We start from the raw sequence: 24,410 nt of genomic DNA, 5'->3' as shown, positions 1-24,410 counted from the left end.
GGTCACTACTAACCCGATTTCTGTAGCATGAGGCAACTATGTAAGACAAATAAAAATTGTTGTAAAAAAATGAATCAACTAGGACGATTATTGCTACCCCCCCCCCCCCCCCGATGGGATGTTTGGTATCCATCTATACACCTGGGTGAAGAGAGACAATGTGGAGCAAGGTTTCTTGTCTAAGGAAACAACACAGCAATAAGATCAACCTGGCCTCGGACCAACGACCCTCTTATCTTTCCACCATCCAGTCGAGAGTCCGCCGCGCTAACTACACACCAACGCGTCTACACTTCACGAAAACTGACATAAAATTCCAGTTCGATTAGAATGTGCACCTGAAGTGCCTTGGCTGAACCCCAGATTAGCCAGATTTTCGTTTGGTCCGTGGCACCTAGTCACTGACTCACATTTCTTCTGAGGGCGAAATGAAGGGCAAAAGGAACGTGCCTGTTCTGGCCTACTCTCGGAAAAACGTTTGTTACAGAATCCCACAGACAAATGAAAACCATAGCGTTGCAAAGTTGGTAGATAACGCATTTCGCTTTATTTGCAATATTAAAAGTGCATTCAGTCAAATCGATTGTTGTGTTAGATAACTATCCATTATTAGAAACGAATTCTATTGTTTACTTCTGAACGGTTTTCAATTGAGTGTCGAAGGTAATTTCGCGTTTGCTTTGATTTTGCATTACTACTGTCTCTGATTGGTTACAAAGTACCAAAACTTTCTAAAAGGACTGGAGATCTCACTAAAAGGGGAAACTTATGCATTGATGAAGTAAAAAGTCACTAAAGAAACATTTCCTCCCCCCCCCCCCCCCACCCCACTCCTTATTAGGCAAAGTCAAGTGAAACCGACAAACAAGGAGTAAGCGATATTTTGTACGCTCACACAATTAGCATCTTTTTGAGAGAAAAGGGCCTTTTTCTAAAGTAATTTCTTTTGGGTCTTGCTTTGGTGTTGCTTCACAAAACAACCCAAACCAAGCGTGCAAGACGAGATTTAGTGGTATCTGATTGGTTCACTACGTTTTTCACGTTTGTTTTGATTGGTTATTACTTTAGCTTTGCTCCAGTTAGAAATAGACTGACGCAGGCGCAAACAAAACTGATCGCGAACGGCGAACAAATCTCGACCCCAGAGTTCTTCCCTTTTGCGATTTGCGCAGTCAAGCAAGAAGGCTTTGGGGTCGAGAATGATGGCTAACGAGAGAAAACAAAACCTAAAAAGAAAACCAACAACGACAAAACAAACCATAACAAAAAAAAAAAAAAAGAGAGAGAGAAAAACGTATTAGATCGATAGATGTGAGGTCTTTTATTTTCCATATGGCTTGATGTCAGTTGACTGTTGCCTAAGAAAATTCCCTATTTTATCCCCATTGCCTTCCACTTTCAGTCGCGGTTACGATTCTTGTTTTTGTTTCACGTGCTCTAAGAACTAAGAAATTAGGGATTCGCTCTGACGAAGGGCAAACACTCGAAACGTCAGCACTCGAATCTCTTTACGGTGGCCAAAAACCCTTATCAACTGTGTTGATTAAACCAAACCTTGAGAAATAATGGGGGCTGTGAACGGTTAATGATGAAAGTTTAAAAGAGTAAGGGCTATAAAAGAAACTATGACTAGCTGGTGCCTTTGTGGATATGCTGAGCAGCTGAGAGACCTGGAGTAATCATCAGACGAAATACTTTAACAAAAAATCCTCATTTCCACAAACGTTCATGCTTTCAGGATACAAGAAATGGGTGAGGGGAAAAATCATAACAGCTGTTTGAAATGCAACCATTGCTCAGAAACAGTAGGCTCTTTAACTCAGCATTCTTCACTCTCGCATTTTTCTCGGCATCCTCACTACCGTACGGAGAAGCTAATAAACCCCCTCCCACCCCTCCCTTGAAATCCTGCTCCTCGCATCATTCCGCCACGGACCCCACCCCTAGCCCTGGGACCGGGGCCGAGACCCCCACGGTTGGGTGCACTTGCTCCCCCGCGCCCGCCCCCGTCCCCCTTGTGTTTTCCCGTGGGGGATTTAGGTCTGAGAGTCTCAATCTCTTGTGTGCTGCCGACAAGAAGATCTTCAGCTCCGTTAGCAAAGTAGGAATTGTAGAGATCAGCTGAGAAATTCGAACTTGATAGACTTGGTCCCACTGACAGCCAACCTTGAAGAAAGAAAAACAAGTATTAGGCACAAAACTGACACTGTTCATTTCCACGACCAGCTCCCAGCTGGTCACAGCTCAGTTGATAAAGAGCGCTGATGATCAAATCCAGAAGTCGTGGGTTCAAATCCCGCCGATGCCAAAGATTTCAAAGACTATTCTTTGACCTTGGGAAACCAAATCTCCTTCAAGCCCAGGGAACTATAACGAAAGAAGCCCTTACCTCCATAGTCCGCATGTTGTCTCATTACATCACTAATTCGGAGTGGAACAGAGAGGAGTGAAATGAACTGATCACAGGTCACCTACGTTTTCTTTCGAAGAAAACTATCCTACGATACGGCCGCTGATTACGCTCAACCAGTTGGCAGTAATATTTAAGTAGCTAATCAAAGAATACAGGGCAGCACTTTGCATTCGCGCCGATCGTTTTACTTGTGAAAAGTAAAAACGAAAATTAAAATTTTTCTTTCTTTTTTTTTTTTTGTGATGATCTTGGTATTGTTGGTCGGAAATCCCGAAGACTTCAGTGAGGCCGTTAAAGACAGGCCCCGTTATCTATCTTTCTTTCTTTCCCTTTTTTTTTTTTTTTTTTTTAAGAGAAACGCATGTCAACGCATTTTCAGTTGTTTTTTTTTTTACCTGGTCGTAAGGTGTCATCACTGGCAAACAAGTGAAGCCGGCGCCTTCCGAGACAGAAATGTTCCATGATGTGGAAAATTTCAGTTGGTTTCTCTGTACTTCCAAGTGATGGCTGAAATCGGGAAAAGATAAAGATGCCTCGTCAAATGCTGTAAAACGCCATGAGAGGTGGAGTCTATTCTGGCCAAAACCACTACCGTCGTTTACTATTGTTTGTATGTAAACGTAAACACATAGCGCCGATCCACCACACTGCCACAAACTTCGCCTTCCAAACAAGCCCACCTGCTTCCCAGGCTAAGCAAGTTTTGAAACCACCCATTATTTTATTTATTACTACAACTAAGATAGATCTTTGCAGCGTTCAAGCAAATTGACTCATTGTCGATGTGCATTTCTTAGAATTGGTCAGGCTGGTTTCTGGTCGACAGCTGCGAGTGCGAAAGCTCGCCAAACGCAAAATGCAAGCTTAAAACTTTTGGAAACCAGTCATGCCAAGCTGGATATATTCGTTGTGTTTGCCCATCGTTGAAAGTCCGCGAAATATAAAACCCGGGAAAATCAATCTGTTTTGTTTCATTGCTTGGTATTTATTCTTTTACTTTTTGTTTTGTTGTGTTCTTTTGCTGGTTTCATTAAGCTATATACACTCTAGAAAGCGAGGAAGGTAGCCTACGTGACAAGCACTAGAAAGGGGAGGAAAAGGGGAATCGGGCGCGCGACGCGCCCTCGCTCCCTTCGTGCTTCGCGCGGGCACACGATTTGCCTTCTCCCTTCCCCTTTCTAGCGCCTTCCACGCAGGCCACAAGGAAGGTAGCACGCACGGATAAGATCGCGCGAGTGACGAAAAGAAGAAAAATACTGAACGACAGGTCACAGTCCAATAACATATTAACCTCGGAGAAAATGATACATAGATCTGCGGTGCATTTACAAAGTTTACCTCCTCGGTGATAATGAGATCGATATCAACATTCGCATGAATAAAATCTCCATCGGTACTCCTTCTCACGGTCCCTTTGATTCCCATCAGACAATGCTCCTTTGTATGCTGAAATATGGCATCAGGCTCCAGGTATTTCGTGTTGCCAGGATTGGTCTTGTTTGTTTTGATCCAGCAAATGTCCTCGCAGCGACGGAAGCCCCATTTCTTCAAACACTACACATCAACACAACAAAAACAGATACATGGCAATGGAAACATGGTGCTTACGTTTAACCTGAAGGTAGTTGTAGTTGCTTGTGTTTGCTTTTAACAGACAAAAACTCTTCTGCTCTACGGGAGGTTAAAACCAAACAAAATGCTAGGAGTAATTGTATGTACATGTACATTTGCAGCAGTGACCATCGGCCCTCCCCGGGCTCGCCCCCCAGGAATTACCCATGTTAACCATGCCCTCCTTAGAGAGAGTTTGTGACAAAGTTTTCATTTTTGCTGGATGAACTAGTCAAGAACCAAAGCTAAAGTTCTGTGATGTCTAACTCACAGGCTACTAAATGCTCTGGCATAGACTAATACACCTTCCGTTCACCATTTTTGTTTACGTTGAAATTTAAACTTTTTGTGGCCGTTATTTTTGAACCTCTATATAGTCGACTCCCGATAACTCGAACCCTCGCTAACTCGAACCTCGCGCTAACTCGAACCAATTTTCCTTTCCTTTCAGGTCATTTTCTATATAATTTTACCCTCGATAACTCGAACTCCCGATAACTCGAACCTTTTTCAATTTCCCTTGAATTCAATTTCCCTTGAAGGTTCGAGTTATCGGGAGTCGACTGCGCTACGTCATGGACACTAGTTAACCATTAACCGATTATGTTTACGTTCAAATTTAAACTTTTAAGAGCCGTTAGTTTTTCTCATTGTAACTCTGGCCCTGAAGAAGACTAGTTCCACTAGTTGAAATATTGGCCCAAATAAATAAGCCCTTTGCCGTAGTGTCAGTCCTGCAATCAGTTTGGTTTATTTACACGTAAAGTGACGTCTGGCACGTGCATTTCTACTACAAGAGATCCGGCAACGTATTCAGAACAGTTTATTTGGGCGTCGTGTGGCCCCCTGCATCAAAAATTTTCCTAATGCCTGACCCCAGTACAGACAAATGTGGAAAAATGTTTCACTTATGCCCTCCCCCCACTACCCCCCCCCCCCACCCCCCGCCACATACACACACACATGTACACCAGAGGGTGGGGGTGCTACTGGAATTGACTGATGCATAACCCAACAATGGACCAGTATCCCACAGGGAAAGTAAGGCTCCTTGTTGCTTACCTTGGCATGCAGCAGTCACACGACCCAGCTGTGACTCAGCTAGCGCTCCATACAAGTGCAACTTTACAGTACTTACAGATACATAACACAATGTTGACATTGTACCATTAATGTACAAGCAGGTTTAATACTAAATTTTCAAGTTGAATTGTACGGTAACTATTACCTTTCTCCCTTCATTAAGCCCTTCATGTGAGCCACACCAAAGAAACAAGAATGAGCGCTGTGCAGCAACCTTTTCAATTTCGAGTTTTAGTATCTGCAGAAGAGATGCAAACAAACAACCCCATTTTAAATGATAAACTGGTTTGGGCAACTTGGATACCCCCATGCTGACATACAACCGAAAACTGTTCATAGGTTGACTGATGTTTGTGAGCAGCTGAAGACACTCTGACATGAGTTTATGGGGGTTCTGTGAAAATGCTCCATGCCCTCACATTTTTTTTTTTTTAACATTGGAGCTTAAACCCTTCATTTTGGTGGGTTTTGACAATGTAACTGAAGTGTTTTTAAACCTGATTCATCTTTTCATGAGGGAATTAGCAAAACAAACAGTCAAACAGAAAACAAAGAAACATTGCTGCAGAAGTTAAACACTTACAGGTTTAACCATAAAAATAACCAGTTCATGACAACATCACAGCCAGCAAAATGGACCGTGGGTCCCCTCCCCACTGTAAAATTACGGGTGGCTAGCCAATGTACTGGCATCAACCGGGCAGACTGAAAACAGGCAGAAAAGAAGAATCCCTTCCCAGAACCTGAATGTTCAAAATTACAAACAAAAAAAAAAGGACTGATGTGTATTACCTGACTTTTCATCCAGAATTTCAATTTTTTTTTAATTTTGTGCATTTAAGCACCTTTGATTGCTTTTATTAGAAAAAGAGGTGATCAGGGATTTCTAGTGATCAGGATTACTATAATTTTTAAAAATACTTTGACTTTTAAAGGCAATTTTTCCTCGCAAGGAGAACAAAGTCCATCAACAGAAGTTATGAGGATTTGAATTCTTATTTATTGCATGTAATTTCATTTCAATCGATATCATTATTTGCTCTAACTAAGCATACATGCTGTGACTGACCTCATCCCAAGTCCATGGTTTCCAGTTGAAGGTGGTTCCAGATGCCCGGCGCTGATATTCCTCCAGCGGGGGGTCTATGTACACCACATCAAACTTACATTCCAGATCATCCAGATCAAACATATCAACATCACACTGAAGATACCTGAACATAAAAAAAGAGAAGATAAAAAAAAAAAAAATTGGATCAAGCATTCAAATTAGTTCCATCCATTTTTCTTCCTATTTTCTGACTTTTTGCACTCCTATTTTTTGTGAAAGAGCCTCTATGAAGGAGAGAGCACTTTGTCCTTTTGGCATTGTAATGAAAAGGATTCGGCAGAGTAGTGCTTTCCTGTGGTGCTGTTTATAATGCTGTATAAGTTGGTCTCAACGTTTTGACTCTGTGCATTGAACCCTTCCTACAGTGCAACAAAATTTTAAAAGCAACTTCTCCCCATATGTAGTTATTAAGTGATATGTTACTTACATTGGGGGCGTTGCTCGATTAGCAATGATTTCATCCTGAAACAAGATGAAATAAACCAGGTAAATACACTTGTTCTTAAATAAAGGGTACTGATGAAAAAGGGTGCAGTTACTAGTGGCAATTTGTAACACAGAAAGGCAAATTACTCCAAAACCAGCTCTAATTAATTTTACATACCGACATTTGGTTGCCATAAAAAAAATTAATAGAACGTACTTAGTCCTGTACTTGTTTTCTGATCTAATGTTTTGGATTTGACAGTAAATTTATTTTAAGCTAATGACCTGATACAAGCCAAATAAAGCATAAGTGGTTAAACTTTTGATGTGGCTGAATGTAATTTAGGCAAAGTTAATCTCAGGCCAATGCAATCAGCGGCCATCTTAGATGGTGCAAAATGTCTGTGGGGTTGTCTTAAGGGCAAGCATCAGGCCTTGTGACTATCACTGCATTTGTCTGGCTTTGTGCTGGTCACCTTGTTTTTACAGGGCTTCTGATAGGGTGCGAAAAAAATTTTGAAATTATGCGGCACTTTTAAGTCTCATTATGCGGCAAGAAAGGTCTGTTATGTGGCAAATTATGCGATTTCATTTTAGCTAATTTAACTTTGTTTTATTAGGTCTAAGAGAAGCACAATCCATTTTTTGCTGTTCAAGAAGCAATTAGAGCACGGAGAAATGAAGAAACAGCTTAAATAAATCATTTGTTGACTCATTTCAAATTATTGAAAATCAGATGATGTGAAGGATACTTTAAGCGCTTTACATGAAGCTGTTTTTTGGTTTTTTGGGGTCACATGACCGACTTGGATGGAGAAAAACGTTTTGGGTCGTTTTGTGAGACCACGAGGTTTTTTGGAGTACATGTATTGTAATTTTTTGTTTAGAAAAGGAATAAACGATCAACTGGAACCATCAGATATTGCTAATTTGGTCAAGTCAGCATTTTTTTCCGGCTTCCGCTTGTGACAGTGTGATTCAGCTTTAAGGTGCTTGTCAACCACAAACTTTCGAAGATGATCAACCACTATGTTGCACGAAGAGCAAAACATCTAGCAAGATCGAAGGAGACACTGCTCGCAGGGTAAACAACAGACCATCGTCAACATGAAACATTCCTTCGAAACTACTTTCTTGCCCTGTCTTTCGCCAAAATATTTACAGGAAGGTGCGATCTTTTTTTCTCCTGCGAAGAAGCGCTCGGCGTTTTAACAACAAACTTATCCAAAATGAGAATGTTTGTTTCAATTAAAACAAAATAACTACATATTACAAGCGACTATCGAGCAGTTTTCACGCCAACATCGCAAGTATGAAGGGATCAAATGACATCTTAAAAATATATCAATGATTGTGATTGGTGTATTTACATAAAATACACATTTATTCCGTGCCAATGGTCGTGCCAATGATCACTTGTTTAATACTGAAAACCAGTACCAGGTCCCCACCATGTAAAATGAAGCATAGAACGCCTGTTTGTTCGCTTAATCAACGAACGAACGCTTCCAGGTGATTTTTGATGCCTTTTGAAAGAAAAAACTCCTTGAGATAACGTTTAAATTATTCGAGAAAGATTTTTGCTCTTTTTTTCTTAAATTGTGCGATTTTGTACAAATTCTGCGATTTTTCGTGAATTATGCGATTTGTTGCGATTTTAGGTCAATTATGCGAAATCGCAACATCGCATAATATCAGAAGCCCTGTTTTTAGCAAATCATTGCAGATTCTTGCTAACATTTGTTCTCTGTTCAAACCAAAACACAAGTAACCAACCACGCATTAAGCCCTCTTTATTATTTTAGTTACTTATTGAGTTTATAGCTTTTCCTAATAACCAAATTCAGACCTTAAAGCAGAACAATAAACACGTGAGGACCTTTTTGCAAGATAAGCAGTATGCATGTCAATTTGAGGCAATTTAGAGCAACGTCCAGGAAATTCAGCACTAATATGCCATCGTTCCACCAAGCCCTTTAAGGGCAAAAGTATGATTCAACACCTCAAGTTATCCTTGAGGTCTGGTTAGCTACCAGCAGGCCATTTCCACAACAGTATCGTGGCAGGATTTTTTCCAGATTGCCATTCATCAGGATCAAGCTGGAATATGGCCAAAGTAGCAGCACAAAACACTAGCTAAGGGAGTGTTGGACAGACAGTGTGATGGTCTTCTTCGCCTTTTGGTGTGGAGAGCAACGATGATGATGAGGATGATGATTCATCAGGACAATTAAGTACTCCCAGGTGACTTTTCACTGATCATCCAAGATGAATCCTTTGGCAATATAAAGCCAGTGACTAATTTGCAAACTCACACAAAATAATACCTTCAGTTGGTAAATATTTTTGGATATAAATGTAACATATATAATTTTAATTATAGCTTGCCCAACAAAGATCGTCTTTCACAAACGTCACACTGCATTAAGCATCTAATTACAGCTAATACATGCCATTACCTTGAGTCGAATGAGTTCTCTTAGTTTTGGATATTCCTCAAATCTATCTGCCAGTCCTGTTGTAAAGACAAGTTGAGACATTATATACCCTCACTCAGACAGCATTTCCTCAATCTTATGCTTAACATGCTTATGTCCTAGTGAAAAACAAATGCCATGTCTCTGGGACCTTGAATGAGTTTCTTTTTAGAAGAGGTATCCTTTATTGGTGGTTCTGAGCTCAGTACTCACCAACATCTCTAATAAAGTTGTGAGGCCTTTGTCCCGTGTCCACGAAATGCTGACAGTAATCATTATGAGGGTTGGCACTTTGTGTTCCCTGAGAAAACAAACATACAACATTTACTATTAAGTTGAAGTAAACAATACCAGGATCCAAAATTAACTTTTTTAGGCAGGCGCCAACTGGCGACTGAATATTTTTTTTCAGTCGCCATATGGAAAAATGTGGTCGCCAAAAAGTGTCAATAACATTTTTCCTTCGCAGTAAAACACAAACCAAACTTTTTGGTTGCCAATTTTTCTTTTAAGAATCAGAACGAAGAGAACGCATTTGGGGCTGCAATGGCGATTTTTCTGCTAACGAATAAGATTAAATACAAACATGCTGATCGTAGCTGTGAAACGTTGTGGTAGATTTAATTAACAACAGAAAAATGGGTTTTATACTTCAAAATCAGCGGAAAGGTAAAAAGTAAGTCACCAATTGGCAGGCGGCTTGAATTTTATTTTAATCGATTTGGCCAAAAATCAAAGTTATTGTTTGTATAATGATCGTGGCATGAAATAGTTAATCGCCCGTTGGCGACCAGTTGTGAAATTCTGGTCGCCAGTGCAAAATTTTTAGTCGCATTGGCGACCAGGAAAGCGCAATTTCGGACCCTGAATACACAGGAAAATCTTACAGTGACACCCAAGAATTTCTATAGCGCATATTAATATCAATTCGTAATAACTACCATTTACACAACTCAGCACAACCAGGCAAAGTGGCATGATTCTTTTGTGCTGTTGAAATGCTCAGTGCTTTTTGAATGAGCTAAATACAACAGAGATATTTTGAATGCTGAATCCATATTTTAAGTCCTATTATGTCAGATTTAATGTCTGTCATGATAGTAACAACTAAAATCTGTATAATGGGTGCTTAACCCTAAATAGTAAAGAGAAGTGCTTAGGCCTAAATAATATAATATTTGTTGCTTTTAAAATGCTAAAAATGTTGTAGATGCATTCTGCATTTGGTGTTCCGAAAAAACCTTCCCAGCTACATGTATGTCATCCAAGACGTCAAGAAACTGTGAACCTTTAAATAATAATTAATTGCACAATAAACACTGACAAACCTTTAAGAAATGGCTGGAATCTTTGTAAACGACTTCTTCAACATCCTCTTCCTCATAATCTTTGCTCTTGAAGAGACAAACAGCAAGCTCTGTGAGACTAACTTACTAACGTGCTTTTGAAAGTGGTTTGCTTTTATTAACATCTTTCACCAGATGGACAAACTACACAGCCATAACTTGCTTTCTCAAACATCAAAGGCACAAATTTTGGTTAGAAGTCAGAAAAAATTTCAAACATTTTCAGCTGGAAACTCCAGAAACTTTCCATGTCAAACAGAAAGGCTTTTTCCATTCTTTCCAACTTTCAATCTTATTGGTAGATCAAAAAACTTACTCTTAGGTGATGACATAAGAAGACAACAAAATGGAATGGAATTTTTTTGCAAATGGAACAGTAATTTCCCTTTCCACTGTTTGAACAAAAAATTTACCTAAATGGAAAGAAGGATGAAAAAGCCAGAGGAAAATCACACTGTACAAAAATATTTAATGGAAACAAAATGTCTGTTTGAAAAACCAAGAGGTCAAGAATGTCAAAGCCTAAATGTAGAAAAGTTATCATTAGGTCTGTTGTTGTAAAGACACATCCAATTTTCTATACTGTATATGTATACCCAAGACAACTGCAAGGTTATTTCACTTACTTTAGCTGCTTCTTGTTCATCAGGTTCACTAGTGTGTTTTCCTTCCTTCTTCTCTTCTGATATCAGCACCTTGAAAATGTGTTTATTTAATTAATTAACACCCTGTTAATATGTTTCTACAATGCATAATTATTTTGCATGTGGATCTTTAAAGTCATTTACCCTTCTATTCTGTTCTATCAAGTTCAAGGCATTCAACCCAGTTTGCATAAATTTGCATACTTAGGTATTTATTTGCAAACAAAAGTTTCATAAATTGCAGTATAGGACACTTACGGCAATTTAGATTTGTTAGAACTGGCTGACCAGATTGATCATTTCACAAACCAAAATGCTCCAATTTGAACGACAGTTTTTAAGCCACTGAGGTATAAGGTATAACTTTATTTAATGTCAAAACGTGGGGAGTGGTCGCCCAGTCTCCCGAGCCAGGGGCTCATGTTAAAAATTGTTGACTAAAATATCTACTTCAAAATGAGGCAAGCTGCTCTCAGTATGTGCCATTTTGAAGGATTTGAAGAATCAGTCCTTCAAATTGGCACACTTCATTTATGGACCAACTGGCCTGGCCGGCCAGTTTTCACAATGGAAAGCACCCTTAGGAAAAAAAAAATGGCATGCGATCAGACAGGGAACTCTGCAGTTTTGACCAAGCTAGAAAGAACAAAAGCTGTAGTGAATCACGATGCTATCAAAGCAACTTACTGACATATGTTTAGAGTACTGGACAAACTTTTTTTAATCTTCATTCTAGATACCTTTGTTGGTCCTACTGGAATGCCAGGCAGTTCAGACACCTTTGTTCCCAGGGTATTAACCTGACTCTGATCAACATGTTCTTTCTCCTTACTCAGCTTTTGCTTCTTGATCTCTTGCTCCTCTTTACTGGTCAACAGATCTCCAATAGAATCGCTTCCTGATGCACCCAGCTTTGGAGAAAACACATTACATGTACGTCAACCTTTTGGGCTACAATGCTACCATTTTTGTAAGTTCTTTTTGGTGTTTGGGTACTGTGCCTCACCACATCATCGAATACCACACCTGAAGTGGATGTGCAACCAAAAATTCATTGAGTACCCTCCCCTTCCCCACCCTCTTCCAGGTTGTGGAGTAACCTTACACCTAAGAGTGTGGAAATTGTGCCCATTTAAGCTTATCACATGCAGAAATTGGTATGGTGCTCTTTATTTTCAATAGCTTTCTTCGTCGCGTCATTCTTTTCGTTTCAATTCGCAAGATACAGTGAGCCAGTGTGAACAGAACTGTGTACACAATGAAGAATAACTATGGATATAAAACGTATCAACACAAAATCTACTCCACTGCATCAATCATATACCTGCCAACTCTCACGCCTTAAGCATGAGTCTCATGTCTGCAGTTTGAAAACTTCAATCTCTACCAGCTCACGCTTTATATGGACCAATTTCTCATTCCTGGTTGAAAATGTGAGCTATTCACAGCCTTAATTGGCACACTTTCCACAAATATTTAAACTCAAACCAATGCAATCTTTAATCTTTAATCTTCAATTAGCATAATTGCCATTAGCAAGGCTAATCCGGCAATGGAGCGGCCAGCGGACGCACAATAGGTTAAATTATACGTGTAGAACATATAAAGAACTGATAAATTTCGAGTAAGAGTCAGACTTGACGATGTCAGGTGGTAACACATTCCATGTTGGGATTGTTCTTACATAAAATGAGTGTTTGTAAGCGTCGACTGAAGAGAACGGTAGACTTATCTTAAAGTCATGACTCGCCCTTGTACGGTTGTACGCGGGCACAGAGAGAAGCTCATGGGGGAGGGAGATGTTAATGTGACCTCTATGTATTTGATAAAACATGCCGATATCACATATGCTACGTCTTAATTGCAGTGAGGGCCAATTTAGGTCCGTGAGCATAGATGATACACTAGTATAACGGCTATAATCGTTGTTAACAAACTGCGCTGCGCGGCGCTGTACAGACTCAATTCAAGAAATGAAAAGTCCATGTAAAATGAGAAAATGACGATACTTTCCCCCAAACCTCTGATTTTTGAAGGAAAGGCACTGGGGATGAGGTTATATTTCATCCTGGGACTCATTTTTTTTGAGAACTTCAGAATTATTCGGAACGTCTTCAGAAGTCTTCGAGTGTCTTCGGAAATCTTCGGATATACTGTAGTCGTGTCTTCTTGAGAAATCCTCAGAGTCCTGGAACTCCCAGGATAAAATTCTCACGCTTTTGGTCATGAGTTAGAAAAAGTTGGCCGGTAAACAATCATGCTGCACAAATTTCGACTGGGAAACATTCTTGGGTATCAGAAGCTGAAATCATTCTGCAGAAAAAGGGCTATACCTCTGTGACAAAAGGTCGTCCAAATTGAAATTGGTTGACTAATTCGGCTGACAAACTTTTTATCACATTTAAACCATATCACACCCTGAAGAATGTCCATTCATTGCCTTTAAAGGTAGAGATTTGTATCAGTTACCTGTTGTGCAAGAATTTGGCGACGAAGCTTCGACTTCTCTCGGATTTGCTTCAATCTATCGCCCATATTGTATTCTAGAAGTCCGCCATTTTGAACTTTGTAACCAAGCGTCATCCGCTTAGTTGCCATGCCTCTCTTTGGCGGGAACTTGGCATCCAGGCCAGGACGGGTCCATGGAGGAGAATTCGCAATTTTTCATGAGCGGCGGTTCTGTGTTAAGTTGTTTGCTCTTGAATATTGCCGAGCAGTTATGCTTTGACAGCTAGCGTATCCAGAAGATTTTACTCTCCATGCTCTGGCACCTTACTAGAAATAATGAACGCAAGGTTTGACGAGGAACCAAGGCGGAAAAGGCTGAAACAAAGTAGCATTGAAGAGAGTTTCAATCGCCATCGAACGTGCTCGAAATCAAAGGCCTCTCTTCACCTTCCAGGTAGATATTTTGTGTTAGCTAGTACACAACATGAACGCCAGAACGCTACGAAATTTTGTTGTCAATTTATACTGCTTTCCTTTCGTTCCTCTCTGTGTTTTGCATATAAATCAGATTTTTATGTATCAAGTCTGCTGCGTTCAAACGTGTCATATCGATTAAAGATGATTTGATATGCTAGATACGAATTATAAATTATTCACGAGTTAGTAAATAAAAAACGTCAATCGAGCCGTTTATCGTCGATTGTGACAGAAAGGTGAACCAACGTTGTTTTTGTGGTAAGTTTTATTAAATTATATTTTCTGTGCAGTGTAATAATATGTTCGAATTCTTGTACATACGCTGAGTCACCAAAGTTTAAAGGTTATATTTGTCATTGTCAACAAATCGGCTAATCGTATCAATGTGAAGTACTGTTTTGAGTTGGTTTGTAATTGAAACTCTTGGATTTTATCATCCCAGGCGAAATGTTAACCTTTCGTGTTAAGCTCTGTGATAAGTTTAATAAGTTGATCGATGAAGATGACTAATTAAAGAAATTGGTCCAAGTATTAATTTACCAAGATACAGAACAAAAGTCGAGAAGCTATATTCGCGTAATATATATAGAATGGCATTTCCTGTACATTTTCAATCACGTGTGAATCATTAATTATTTTATTATTGTCTACAATACTTTTTTTCATCGTCTACGACACTGATTGCCCTGTTTTTGTGTGCAATTCAAAATATGGTATTTCCATGAACGTTGTTTTGATACTTTCTAGTTGAATACCCCATTTAATTTTAAAAGTTCTTTGAGTGCTAGGACATTTAGTACTGTTTGTCCAAAGCTTGATATTATTCTAATCACAGGTCTTTATGAAGAGTTAGCTACAGGGTGGTTCAAATACCAGTTGTACATAGTGCATGAAGCAGTGTTTTTCAGGACATTTGTCATAGAATTTTGGTCAGATGTGGCAGGTCTGTCAGAATGCTACTGCCATAGTAACCATGAAAGCCATCTTCCCCCTTTAGCAAGCCTGTATTTTGCATCTTTTTATACATTAGGAAAGAAAGAAGCACTTACACCACAAATTATGCAACGCAGTGTATCACCGGCAGAAGAATTGAGAAAGAAAAGAGACCTTTTAGCTGATGCTGCAGAAAAAAGACGGTAAGCCTGATATATTATTTACCACTAACAGTAAACAAAATTTGAACTCTGCCTACTATAGTATATTCAATTTACTTGAAAACTTTTTATTTGTGTTATTATAGTAATTCAAACACAGCAGCTACATCGGCAACATCCACCGCAAGTTCTGACATGGTTGTTGAGGGAGGAAGCAAAGATGGACTAAGTGATGACGAGGACAGTCTTCCTGTTGAATTTGATGACTCTCCTGTTCTCTTTCCTGAGTAAGTATTACTTTTTTAAACCCACAAACCCACTACATGAGATTGTCATGACGTTTGGTGATTGTTGGGTCAACAATTTAGCAAGTTTGTAAGTACAACAGAGGATGGCTAAAGTTCTTTGTGTTGCCAGCATAACACCTAATTTTATACGTAATTATTACCCAGTTGTATAGTTACAATACTAACCCTTATGCAACAGTGACTTTTATATCCAGAAAGGACAGTGCACATCAGCACATCAGATTTCAGAGAGGAAATTTTCTAATCCAACAGCAAAATTGTGATAATTAGGGTTGTGCATTTTCACATTATTCATGGTGAGATTAGATCATGTGTCAAGTGGTCTCTTTTGGGAGGTTGAAAAAAAATAGAAAATTTCAAACTATTGGCCCTTAAATTTAAAGTGATCCTATTCAGCCGCAAGAGCTGGTCTCTTTTGGCTGCTTTCTTTTAGCCTGCACCCACGCCCTCTCCAATTTCCTATTTTCTGTAAGCAGGGTACTTTCAGAAAGCAGTCATTAATACAGGGAGGTTTGGCTTTACAAGGCAAATCGGAACACAGCTGAAAAGTCAAAAGTTAATTAAGTCAAATAATGAAATGACAATCCAAAATGTATTTTTTTATTTTGATTCCAGTACACCTCCACCAGTGCCACCATCAGAAGAACTTCCTTTGATCAGGACGACTCAGCGCTTTGTCTCAGGAGTACGTTTCTTCATCGTTTACATTTTACGTCTTTTTCTTTTTTTAAATTATGACAGCTGTAGTGTAATTATTTATAAATTTTGTTGCAGTTGAAAAGGTCTTTGACAGAGACCAGCACAACCTGAAGATGGAAATTATTGAACACATCCAAGAGAAAATAGTTTCTATTTTAATAAACAGTATGACTGAGTCATGAAGGAGGGGGTCAAGATTAAATATTTAATAGACTGTTGTCATTGTTTCAGGGAACACCTCTTCCAAGTCTCAACAGAATTCCTGCTTGTTCTCTGCCATTACCTCCTCTTGTTTCTCAACCTGATCACACCATTTTAGTGAGAGTGAGTAATAATAATAATATTATTATTCCTATCGTATTGAAGGGCTTGGTTAAAAAATATCCCTTGGGGTACTTCTCAGAATTTGTGGTAGAGTTGTGCCACCCGGGCCCAGTTGTTCAAAGCCCAATTAAACTAATCCTGGGTTAGCGTAAACTTTGATTCAATAAATATTAAAATTAACTTTAATTTGAGCATTTTTCATTGAGCAAGGTGAAAACTACGGTTAATTTTTAATCAGAATTAGCGTTAATCGGCGTTCGAACAACTCCTAATGCTTACCTTATTTCAGACCAAAGTTTGTAAGTTTTTAATCCTACCATTTTCAGACCAGGCCGCTAAAATATCAATGTTTCTTGAATCAGACTTCAGACTTATATCATTAAAACCTCCATATATGCCCATTTTCAGACAAACTGGCTCAAAAACTGCACCCTTTGTGACAGCACATACCTTTATAGCTTATATAAAAGGGAGTTCCCCTCTGCTGTCCATCACGATCAGCCCTCCCCCTCCCCCTTTCCAACTCTACACTCCCTGGCAACTATACATTGATTGTACTAGATGGAAATTTTTGCATTAAAATCCAGATTGTTCCCAATTAGTAATTGTTTGTCAAATTAAAACTGTGTGTATAATAGTTCTCATCTACTTTTTATCAAGTATGTTCTCCTTTTCAAGTCTTGTATTTTTGTGTCAAAAACTTGAATGTTGAAGTTCTAGGTTAATAATTATTGTTACTTAATTACATGCCTATTTAGTTAAAAGCTGTATTTCTGGCATCTGTTTTCAGCCATCTGTCAGTAGTGATTTTGCAGAACCTCCAAAATCCTCGCATAACAACTACAGGTAAATAAATATTCGACCAGAAACTCAAAGCTTGGCAAGCTAGAAAATTTATTGAAATTGCTATCAGTTGTTAGAGCAGGTTTGAGTCAATGCATCTGTAGTTTTTGGGAGGCTGGGTCCAGATTCATAAAGTCCTCGTAAGTTAAGATGTATATATCCTAAAAGTTGTTTCTGAACAATAATCTGTTGTAGGCTATTGTTGAGAAGCAATACTTAAGATACGTCTTAATCTAGGAGGACTTTGTGAATCTGGTCCCTGTTTGTGAAGAAAAATTTGACCAAATAGATTTTAAATCATAAAAACTGTTCTCATTGTCCTCCTACTGCTATTTGTACAAGGAGACACTTAGCTAATGAAAAAACTTTCAACTTTTATGAGAGTGTTATGAAAATGTGTACTGTGTAACTCCATGATAAATAATTTTTATTCACCAGCGGGGAGGTCCGTATTGGGGAACACTGAGGTCTTGGAGGCCATACTCAAGACTCTCTTGATTCTCCCTTCTGCAATGGAATGTCTGATTAATTCTTTCTCTTTAGTGTGGCTCAATTTTTCTGCCAGTGATCAGAACATTTCACCTGTTCAAAATCTTAGCTTCATCCCTGACAAGTTTGATGAAGATAACAACTTATTTAGTGATCAAAACGAGTTGAAATTGATGGTTGCTGTGTATTCCAGTGTATAATGTCATGTGAAACTTCATGCCTCTTCTCCTTCTCGTCTTTTCCTTTTTTGGCTTTTTCTTTTTATCTGCCCATCTTTCAAAGTCTTTACTAACAATAACATGACCTTGTCATTTTGTGTTTGTCAGGGACAAATGGGATAAAAATCACGTGCGAATGCCCTGCTCAAGGGAAAACCTCTATCCTGGACAGGTAAAATAGTTGACTGTCTTCTTGGTAATTTTCTTACTCTTAACTCAAGTAAGTAGAAGTGATCAACTAATGAACTTCCCTTGCAGTTAAATTATTTTAAAGCGGATAGGTGAACAATCATCAAAAGTTTAATTAGGGAATGTTGCTTTTATATTGTCATTTCCTTAGAATTGAAAACAACTTATCTGTATTGCCATAAATTAAATTAAATAATAACACTTGGCTGCGAGATATAGTTTTCTATTTTAGTGGTAACTTTTTATTTTTTCTTTGACTGGAGAGAGTTAACAGAACAGATGTTGCTAAGAGCCCGCTACTGATAAATTTCACTGTCTGAATATTAACGGCTGAAATTTTAACAAAACACAAATACTTGAGGCTAATTTTAAAGGTGCACAGTCTAAAAGAGCCGGCTGGGTTTATTAATGAGCCTGCTGAGGTTTTTCTTTACTACATCCGTGTAAAAGAGCACTTCAAAGGAAACTGATTAATGTCTTATTCTGGGATTTTGGCCCTTTCCCTTTCTATGCCATTGTTCAAATTCTACCAGTAAAGGACTTTGAATTTATATTTATTTCTTTTCAGAATTCAGAAAAGAAAATTCAAAACCGCTGGGAGTTGATTGAAGCAACCTTGTTAGGGCCAATGAGAAATTCAGTTGAGCTACAGGTAAATGACACTGTAAAAAGGTTGAGTACAGTAAAAAAAAAAAAAAAAATTTTTGTGAGGTATGCCAAGGTCATGTGAAATTAGACTGATTATTATTACAGCCATCATAATTTTTTTATACATTTATTGCACCCATTTTGAAATCACTGGTGATCCCTGCAATCTGATTGGCTCTCAACAACCATTTTTTGCTCTAAATCGCATCCTTTCTTTAGCCCATCAAAATGGAAATGAAGTAGCAAAAATAGAATATTAAATTGACAATGATACTCTGTGATTTCAAAATAGGTGTAATAAAGTGGTAATTGTGCGCCCATTCGATTTTGAAATCACGCGTATGATTTCAGACCAAATTGCACTCCACTCAGTTCAATTACCATTATTAATAGTAATTTACCAAGCCCCATTATTAGATACCTCACGAAGGAGGACCTTGAGTTTGTCCCACTTAAATAATCTCCCAGAAACATACATGTATTATATAATGATATACAGTGGAGAACCAATTTTTCCAGCCTCCTGGGGAAAATGATTTGGTTTGAAAAATCGGAAGTTCAAAAATTGAAGATATAAAATCTGACCAAAGCAAATCAAAGGGAAACAACTTATGGTTTGAAGAATCCGGAGTTTCAAGGGGTTGAATATGTTACCTGATCCCCACAACAATTTATGAAATAATTAAATAAATTAAAGTTGATCACACCACCACTTGTTGTGCTCTAAGTCTGTAATATTCTGCTTTGGCCAACAAAATAATTTGCATACTGTGGACTTTTTTACAGGATGCTATTTTGAAGTATAATGCCCATTATTCCAAGCGGTGGAATTTTGAAGCTCTACATAGCTACTTTAATGAGGTAAGAAGCTGTGGCTTAGGGAAGAAACCCTGTTGCCCGATGTTCAAATTTTTCTGTCAGTCTGAACTAACAAATCTGCAGTATTTATACATGACTATTACCAGAGATAGAAAGAGCCTTAGTGAAAGTAAAGATGCCTTAGGTAGAATAGCAGACATGTTTGAATAATAATAATAATAATAATAATAATAATAATAATAATAATAATAATAATAGTAACAATAATAATAATAATAACAACAACCCTAACAACAACAACAACAACAACAATCTTTATACAGGGAGCCCATATCACGAAAGTGGTATTCAGTGGGGCCCTATAGATTGAGAAAAAAAAAAACTACATAATGCTTTAAAAACTTACAAATAGAAAATACAAAGACAGCAATAAGGAATAAAAATTAGGAAAAAAAGAATCAAAAACTAGCTAAAAATGTGCTTTTTGATACGTTGCTTAAAAATTAAAAATGAGTCGATGTCTTTGAAAGAGTGCACTAGAAGGTTCCATTCCTTAATTCCCGGGTAAAGGAGTCTCTTCTGGGAGACAGAATTCCAGATCTTTCAATTTACTTAGAGAAAGGTTGCGTTTTTTTTTTTTTTACAGAAAAACAGTAAAAATAATATTACCAAAGATGTGGGTGTGGCTTATATAGTTGGGTTATTGGGAGTTAGGGTCCCCCTCCTCCCTGGGTAAACCATTTCGTCATTTCCAATGACGCATTTCTCAGCAATTCCCAGCAACCTACATATACATTTAATATGCTAAATAAGTTAAATGTGTCACTAGTTTTGACCTGTTCATCACATCTGTGGAGCTTGATTTGATTAATAGTGGTACATGTATAAACTGTTTTTTGCTTTGCAGGTTTTGGATGCCAGTGCAAGGGAAGAATTCTTTGATCAGACATTACCTGCCATGGTGACATTGACTCTTCGACTCCCGACCTTGTGCACTCAGGTATCAACTTTTTAAATGATCGTTTTTCATGCAAATTGCACAAGTTTAAACCCATTGAAGTTTTAGTATTTCTTTTAACCTGAGCTTTGTTGGATTGTGTTCTAGGATCTCTAAAAACATAACTCTCTGATGATCAATGCGGCACGTGAATTGTCTGAGCTCAAACTTGAATGTAAAGAGTATAATTTGCATTGTTTGTTTCTTTTTTTAGGCCATTCCTCTTTTAAAGCGACAACAGAATCACAGCTTGACACTGAGCCAGGAACAGGTCAGGAAATTTGTTTGAACTAACTGAAACATGGTTTGGAAATAGAATGCAATTTCGTTAGTGTAGAAACAAGCGAGGTGAATCATTATTTTCTTGAGACAATCTTGAGTAACGGTAACTGATTCTTTTAATATTTGAGAATTTTAATCCTCCTGTGATATTTAATCATGAATGTTTTTGTTTTTGTCAATTTTGCCACTGACTTTGGCCTTCCTTTTGAAGGAAATTTTCGTTTATTTTGAGGAATGCTTATTAGAAATGGCTATTGTTTTGCAGGTAGCTTGTTTGTTGGCCAATGCCTTCTTTTGTACTTTTCCACGAAGAAACTCCTGCAAACATTCAGAGTATTCAACATTTCCAGACATCAACTTTAACAGGTAAAATTGTTAAATTTGTGACAAGTTACAAATAATGTTATAAAATGTCCATCAAGTTTCATGTGAATAAGGTTTGAACATTTAATATAAAAGTGAGGTAAAAATGTAGGAGACAGTCTTAACCAGAGCATTTAAACAGGTTTTCAGATAAAAAGTTAACAAATTATTGTGAAAGGTACGTTATGACTTGTAGTATTAGACATGGTGATAATGATGACGAGAATGCTGACAACTTGGATTGAATTGCTGCCACTGGAGCGGAAATGTCTGGCTCATAAGGAAAAGAAAAACTTACGTGGAATTTATTTTCCAGAAAGTATCTTGCACATGTTATTTTGTTATTTTTTGTTTGAAATATTTCAAATCAGTTTTACAGTGTGACTACTGTTACCAGGGTCACTTAAACAGAACTGGCCAATCAGATTGCAGGACAAGAAAAATGAATTTCAACCAAAGTTGATTGCACCAATCAGGAGTAGACAGAAAACAACTTACAGTTAAAACCCAAAATTTTGGAATTATTCACTGTTCGTGTCATAATGTCATCTGATCGGCCAGTTTTAAGTGACCCCGGTAATAGTAGTCGCACTAAACCACAACATGTGAAATACTGAGAATAGCATTTCCAAGCCTCTAGATATTCAAACAGCCGTAGGGTGGTGCAAGCCCTCAGACAAACTCGGAATGTCACACCATGTGAAAACTTACCTACACTCCCCAAATAGCCCCATATGGCATGGCTTTTCTCCCCCAGTCATTGTAACGTGTTCTCTGTGATTGAATCCCGTAAATTTTCTTCTTTGCATAATTATTTTGAAGGTTATTCCAAGGGGGGAAAGGAGGAACAAATTCAGTGAAAACAGAGAAACTTCAAGCTATTTTCCACTACTTCAGGAGAGTGACAAAAGAAAGTAAGTCCAGCAAGTACATGGAATTGTGTATGTCTGTCGAATGGTGTGTAGATGATGTTTATATCCTGTTCTTATCTTTCACTTGGTAGCCTGATACAGCTCCTGATTGTGGCTTAATCCTAAACCATCCACCAATCAGTGTTGTCAAAAGTAGCAGGTAGCTTCCGGCAAAAATCACTGCCTACTTTGGTTAACATTTCTTTCCTCTGAAAATGTGTATTACTAAATGGTTTGGACCCTGGAGTCATGTAATAAGTACATAAATTATGATCATCTGGGTGAGTGTAGTACTGAGAAGGACTGTTTGTGGTGACATTGACTGATGTTTCAACAGCCTTAGCAAAAGTTGTCATCAGAGTCAAGTAAATTGTGGAACGTCAGTAGATGGTATAAAATATTAATGTCTCGTTATTCCTCAGCCGAACATTTTTTCTGTATAGACAGGTGGTTACTTCAAACATGATCTGTTTTACTTTTAAAAGGTTATCTGACGACCCTGACCATTAAGACTTACCATGAAGTAACGTTATTGTTGTTAAATGGAACAAAAACAGACTCTATTTTTGCTAGATAACGTTAGAAATAAAATCATATGTAAGTAAGTAAGTAAGTAAGTAATTTATTTAGTGTCAAATACACAGGGGGTGGTCTCCCAGTCCCCCGAGCCACAGGCTCATGATATAAGTGTTTGACAGTATAAAAAAAGATAATAACTACTAATTAAATTAAAAAGTAACATCTTAATATAAATAAATAAAAATAAATCGGGTCAGAGGCAATTGCTGCATTGACAGCCGTTAAAATTTAACTTAGTTAAAAGTCTCCGAAAGGATGATGCATTTTTACAGCAGATGGCAACTGGTTCCAGATGTGTGAGATCATGTACGCATATGAGCCATGAAGGAATCTACTATTGTATGAAGTTTGTACAACATTTAGACCATTGCTTCTAAGATTATATGGTGTAACTCGGGATTTGAATAAATTGGCTACATAGCCTGGACCATTCTCCTTGAAACATTTAAAAAATATCAAAATTGCCATTTTGGTGATTTTCACAAGGGTTGACATTCAGCGTCGGACACAAGAAATGTACAATATAATAAGCTTAACAACTGTTTATGTTTAGTCAAGAAGATTATCAATGATCATAATAATAATAATAATATTATTGTATTATTGTGCATAAAGTATTAGTTTGTGGAATTTTCCGATCTTGCTTATGTTTTGCTTTTCTTTTTTGCAGTGCCAACAGGAACTATTACTTTTCAAAGACAGGTTGTGAAGTCTAGCAACATGCCCACGTGGGAAAGGTGAATTTGAACACACTTCATTTAGGCAGACAGTCAGTAAATATTATTACACTGCCTATGTTGGTTTTTTTATTTTATTGCATAGAAAGTGTTTTTTCTTTAAGAGTTAAGGGAGCCATTACCACTTTACGTAAAGGCTAGTTATTTGACTGCAAAACTAAAATTTGTGACATTGCTCAATGATAAAAATAGAACATGCATGTACATATTCATGCAACTAGTGATGAAATACTGTAGTTGACTTAACCTGGAATAACCAAACTTTTAGGACTTAGTGAACCAGTCGACCACCTTTTTTCCGAGCCCCCAGCAGGAATTGAACCCACCATCTTCCAGTTACTAGTCTGGATGCTCTAACCACTAAGCTACATGGGTGGACTCACTCATTATTTTATTTTTCAGATGTTCTGCATCTTTTGGCAGAATCCATGTTTCTACTAAGGGAACAATAGAGGACAATGGAACTGGATTCCTTCAGGTGATTTGTTTTTTATTTCATGCATTGATCACACACATGTGGTCTGTTTTATCATCTGGTCTACAACAAAAGCACCATTGGTTCAGGTTCAGTTGGCTGAAATAAACAAAACCACAAGAAAGTACTGCTGATTGGCTTTCACTTGAATGGTCAAAATTTAGGATTTCATCCACAGACTCAAAACTTAGAATCACCTTGTACAGTACAATAAACGGCACCACAGGAAAGTACTGCTCAGTAGCTTTCGTATGAATGGGCACACTTTAGGATTTCATCCACAGACTCTAAACTTAGAATCACCTTGTACAGTACAATAAACGGCACCACAGGAAAGTACTGCTCAGTAGCTTTCGTATGAATGGGCACACTTTAGGATTTCATCCACAGACTCAAAAC

General features: G+C 38.0%; 2 protein-coding genes across 2 annotated transcripts in view; one reads left to right on the top strand and one right to left on the bottom strand.

Moving 5' to 3' along the window:
• Positions 1-1,843: 1,843 nt before the first annotated feature.
• On the bottom strand, positions 1,844-13,714 carry LOC146456637 (N(6)-adenosine-methyltransferase non-catalytic subunit METTL14-like). The gene is made up of 12 exons (XM_085093079.1): positions 13,581-13,714; positions 11,852-12,022; positions 11,094-11,162; positions 10,450-10,515; positions 9,335-9,422; positions 9,104-9,159; positions 6,646-6,680; positions 6,177-6,321; positions 5,253-5,345; positions 3,752-3,967; positions 2,809-2,920; positions 1,844-2,166 (listed from the first exon to the last, which is right to left on the bottom strand). The coding sequence occupies exons 1-12, from the start codon at positions 13,707-13,709 to the stop codon at positions 1,859-1,861; spliced, it is 1,488 nt and encodes a 495-aa protein (XP_084949205.1). The 5' UTR covers positions 13,710-13,714; the 3' UTR covers positions 1,844-1,858.
• Positions 13,715-13,881: 167 nt separating this feature from the next.
• The window catches only part of LOC146456636 (poly(ADP-ribose) glycohydrolase-like), a 22,129-nt gene continuing 11,600 nt past the window's right edge, over positions 13,882-24,410 (top strand). The window contains exons 1-15 of the mRNA XM_085093062.1: positions 13,882-14,013; positions 15,067-15,172; positions 15,277-15,417; positions 16,054-16,123; positions 16,369-16,461; positions 17,252-17,307; positions 18,120-18,183; positions 18,769-18,852; positions 19,635-19,709; positions 20,575-20,667; positions 20,879-20,935; positions 21,212-21,312; positions 22,132-22,223; positions 23,470-23,536; positions 23,939-24,014. Coding sequence (XP_084949188.1) covers positions 13,896-14,013; positions 15,067-15,172; positions 15,277-15,417; positions 16,054-16,123; positions 16,369-16,461; positions 17,252-17,307; positions 18,120-18,183; positions 18,769-18,852; positions 19,635-19,709; positions 20,575-20,667; positions 20,879-20,935; positions 21,212-21,312; positions 22,132-22,223; positions 23,470-23,536; positions 23,939-24,014 — 1,293 coding nt within the window. The 5' untranslated portion in view covers positions 13,882-13,895. The remainder of the gene's footprint in view (positions 14,014-15,066; positions 15,173-15,276; positions 15,418-16,053; positions 16,124-16,368; positions 16,462-17,251; positions 17,308-18,119; positions 18,184-18,768; positions 18,853-19,634; positions 19,710-20,574; positions 20,668-20,878; positions 20,936-21,211; positions 21,313-22,131; positions 22,224-23,469; positions 23,537-23,938; positions 24,015-24,410) is intronic.

This window comes from Pavona decussata, unplaced genomic scaffold (assembly GCF_977016875.1).
Source record: "Pavona decussata unplaced genomic scaffold, jaPavDecu1.1 SCAFFOLD_254, whole genome shotgun sequence".
NCBI classification, from domain to species: domain Eukaryota; kingdom Metazoa; phylum Cnidaria; class Anthozoa; order Scleractinia; family Agariciidae; genus Pavona; species Pavona decussata.
This window is presented reverse-complemented; position numbering and strand designations above follow the sequence as displayed.

Coding starts and splice junctions, on each gene's coding strand:
- LOC146456637 (XM_085093079.1), bottom strand. CDS start 13,709: ATGGCAACTAAGCGGATGACGCTTGGTTACAAAGTTCAAAATGGCGGA. Junction 2,921..3,751: donor ATCTCATTATCACCGAGGAG/GTAAACTTTGTA, acceptor TCCCGATTTCAG/CCATCACTTGGAAGTACAGA. Junction 2,167..2,808: donor TGATGACACCTTACGACCAG/GTAAAAAAAAAA, acceptor TCTTTCTTCAAG/GTTGGCTGTCAGTGGGACCA.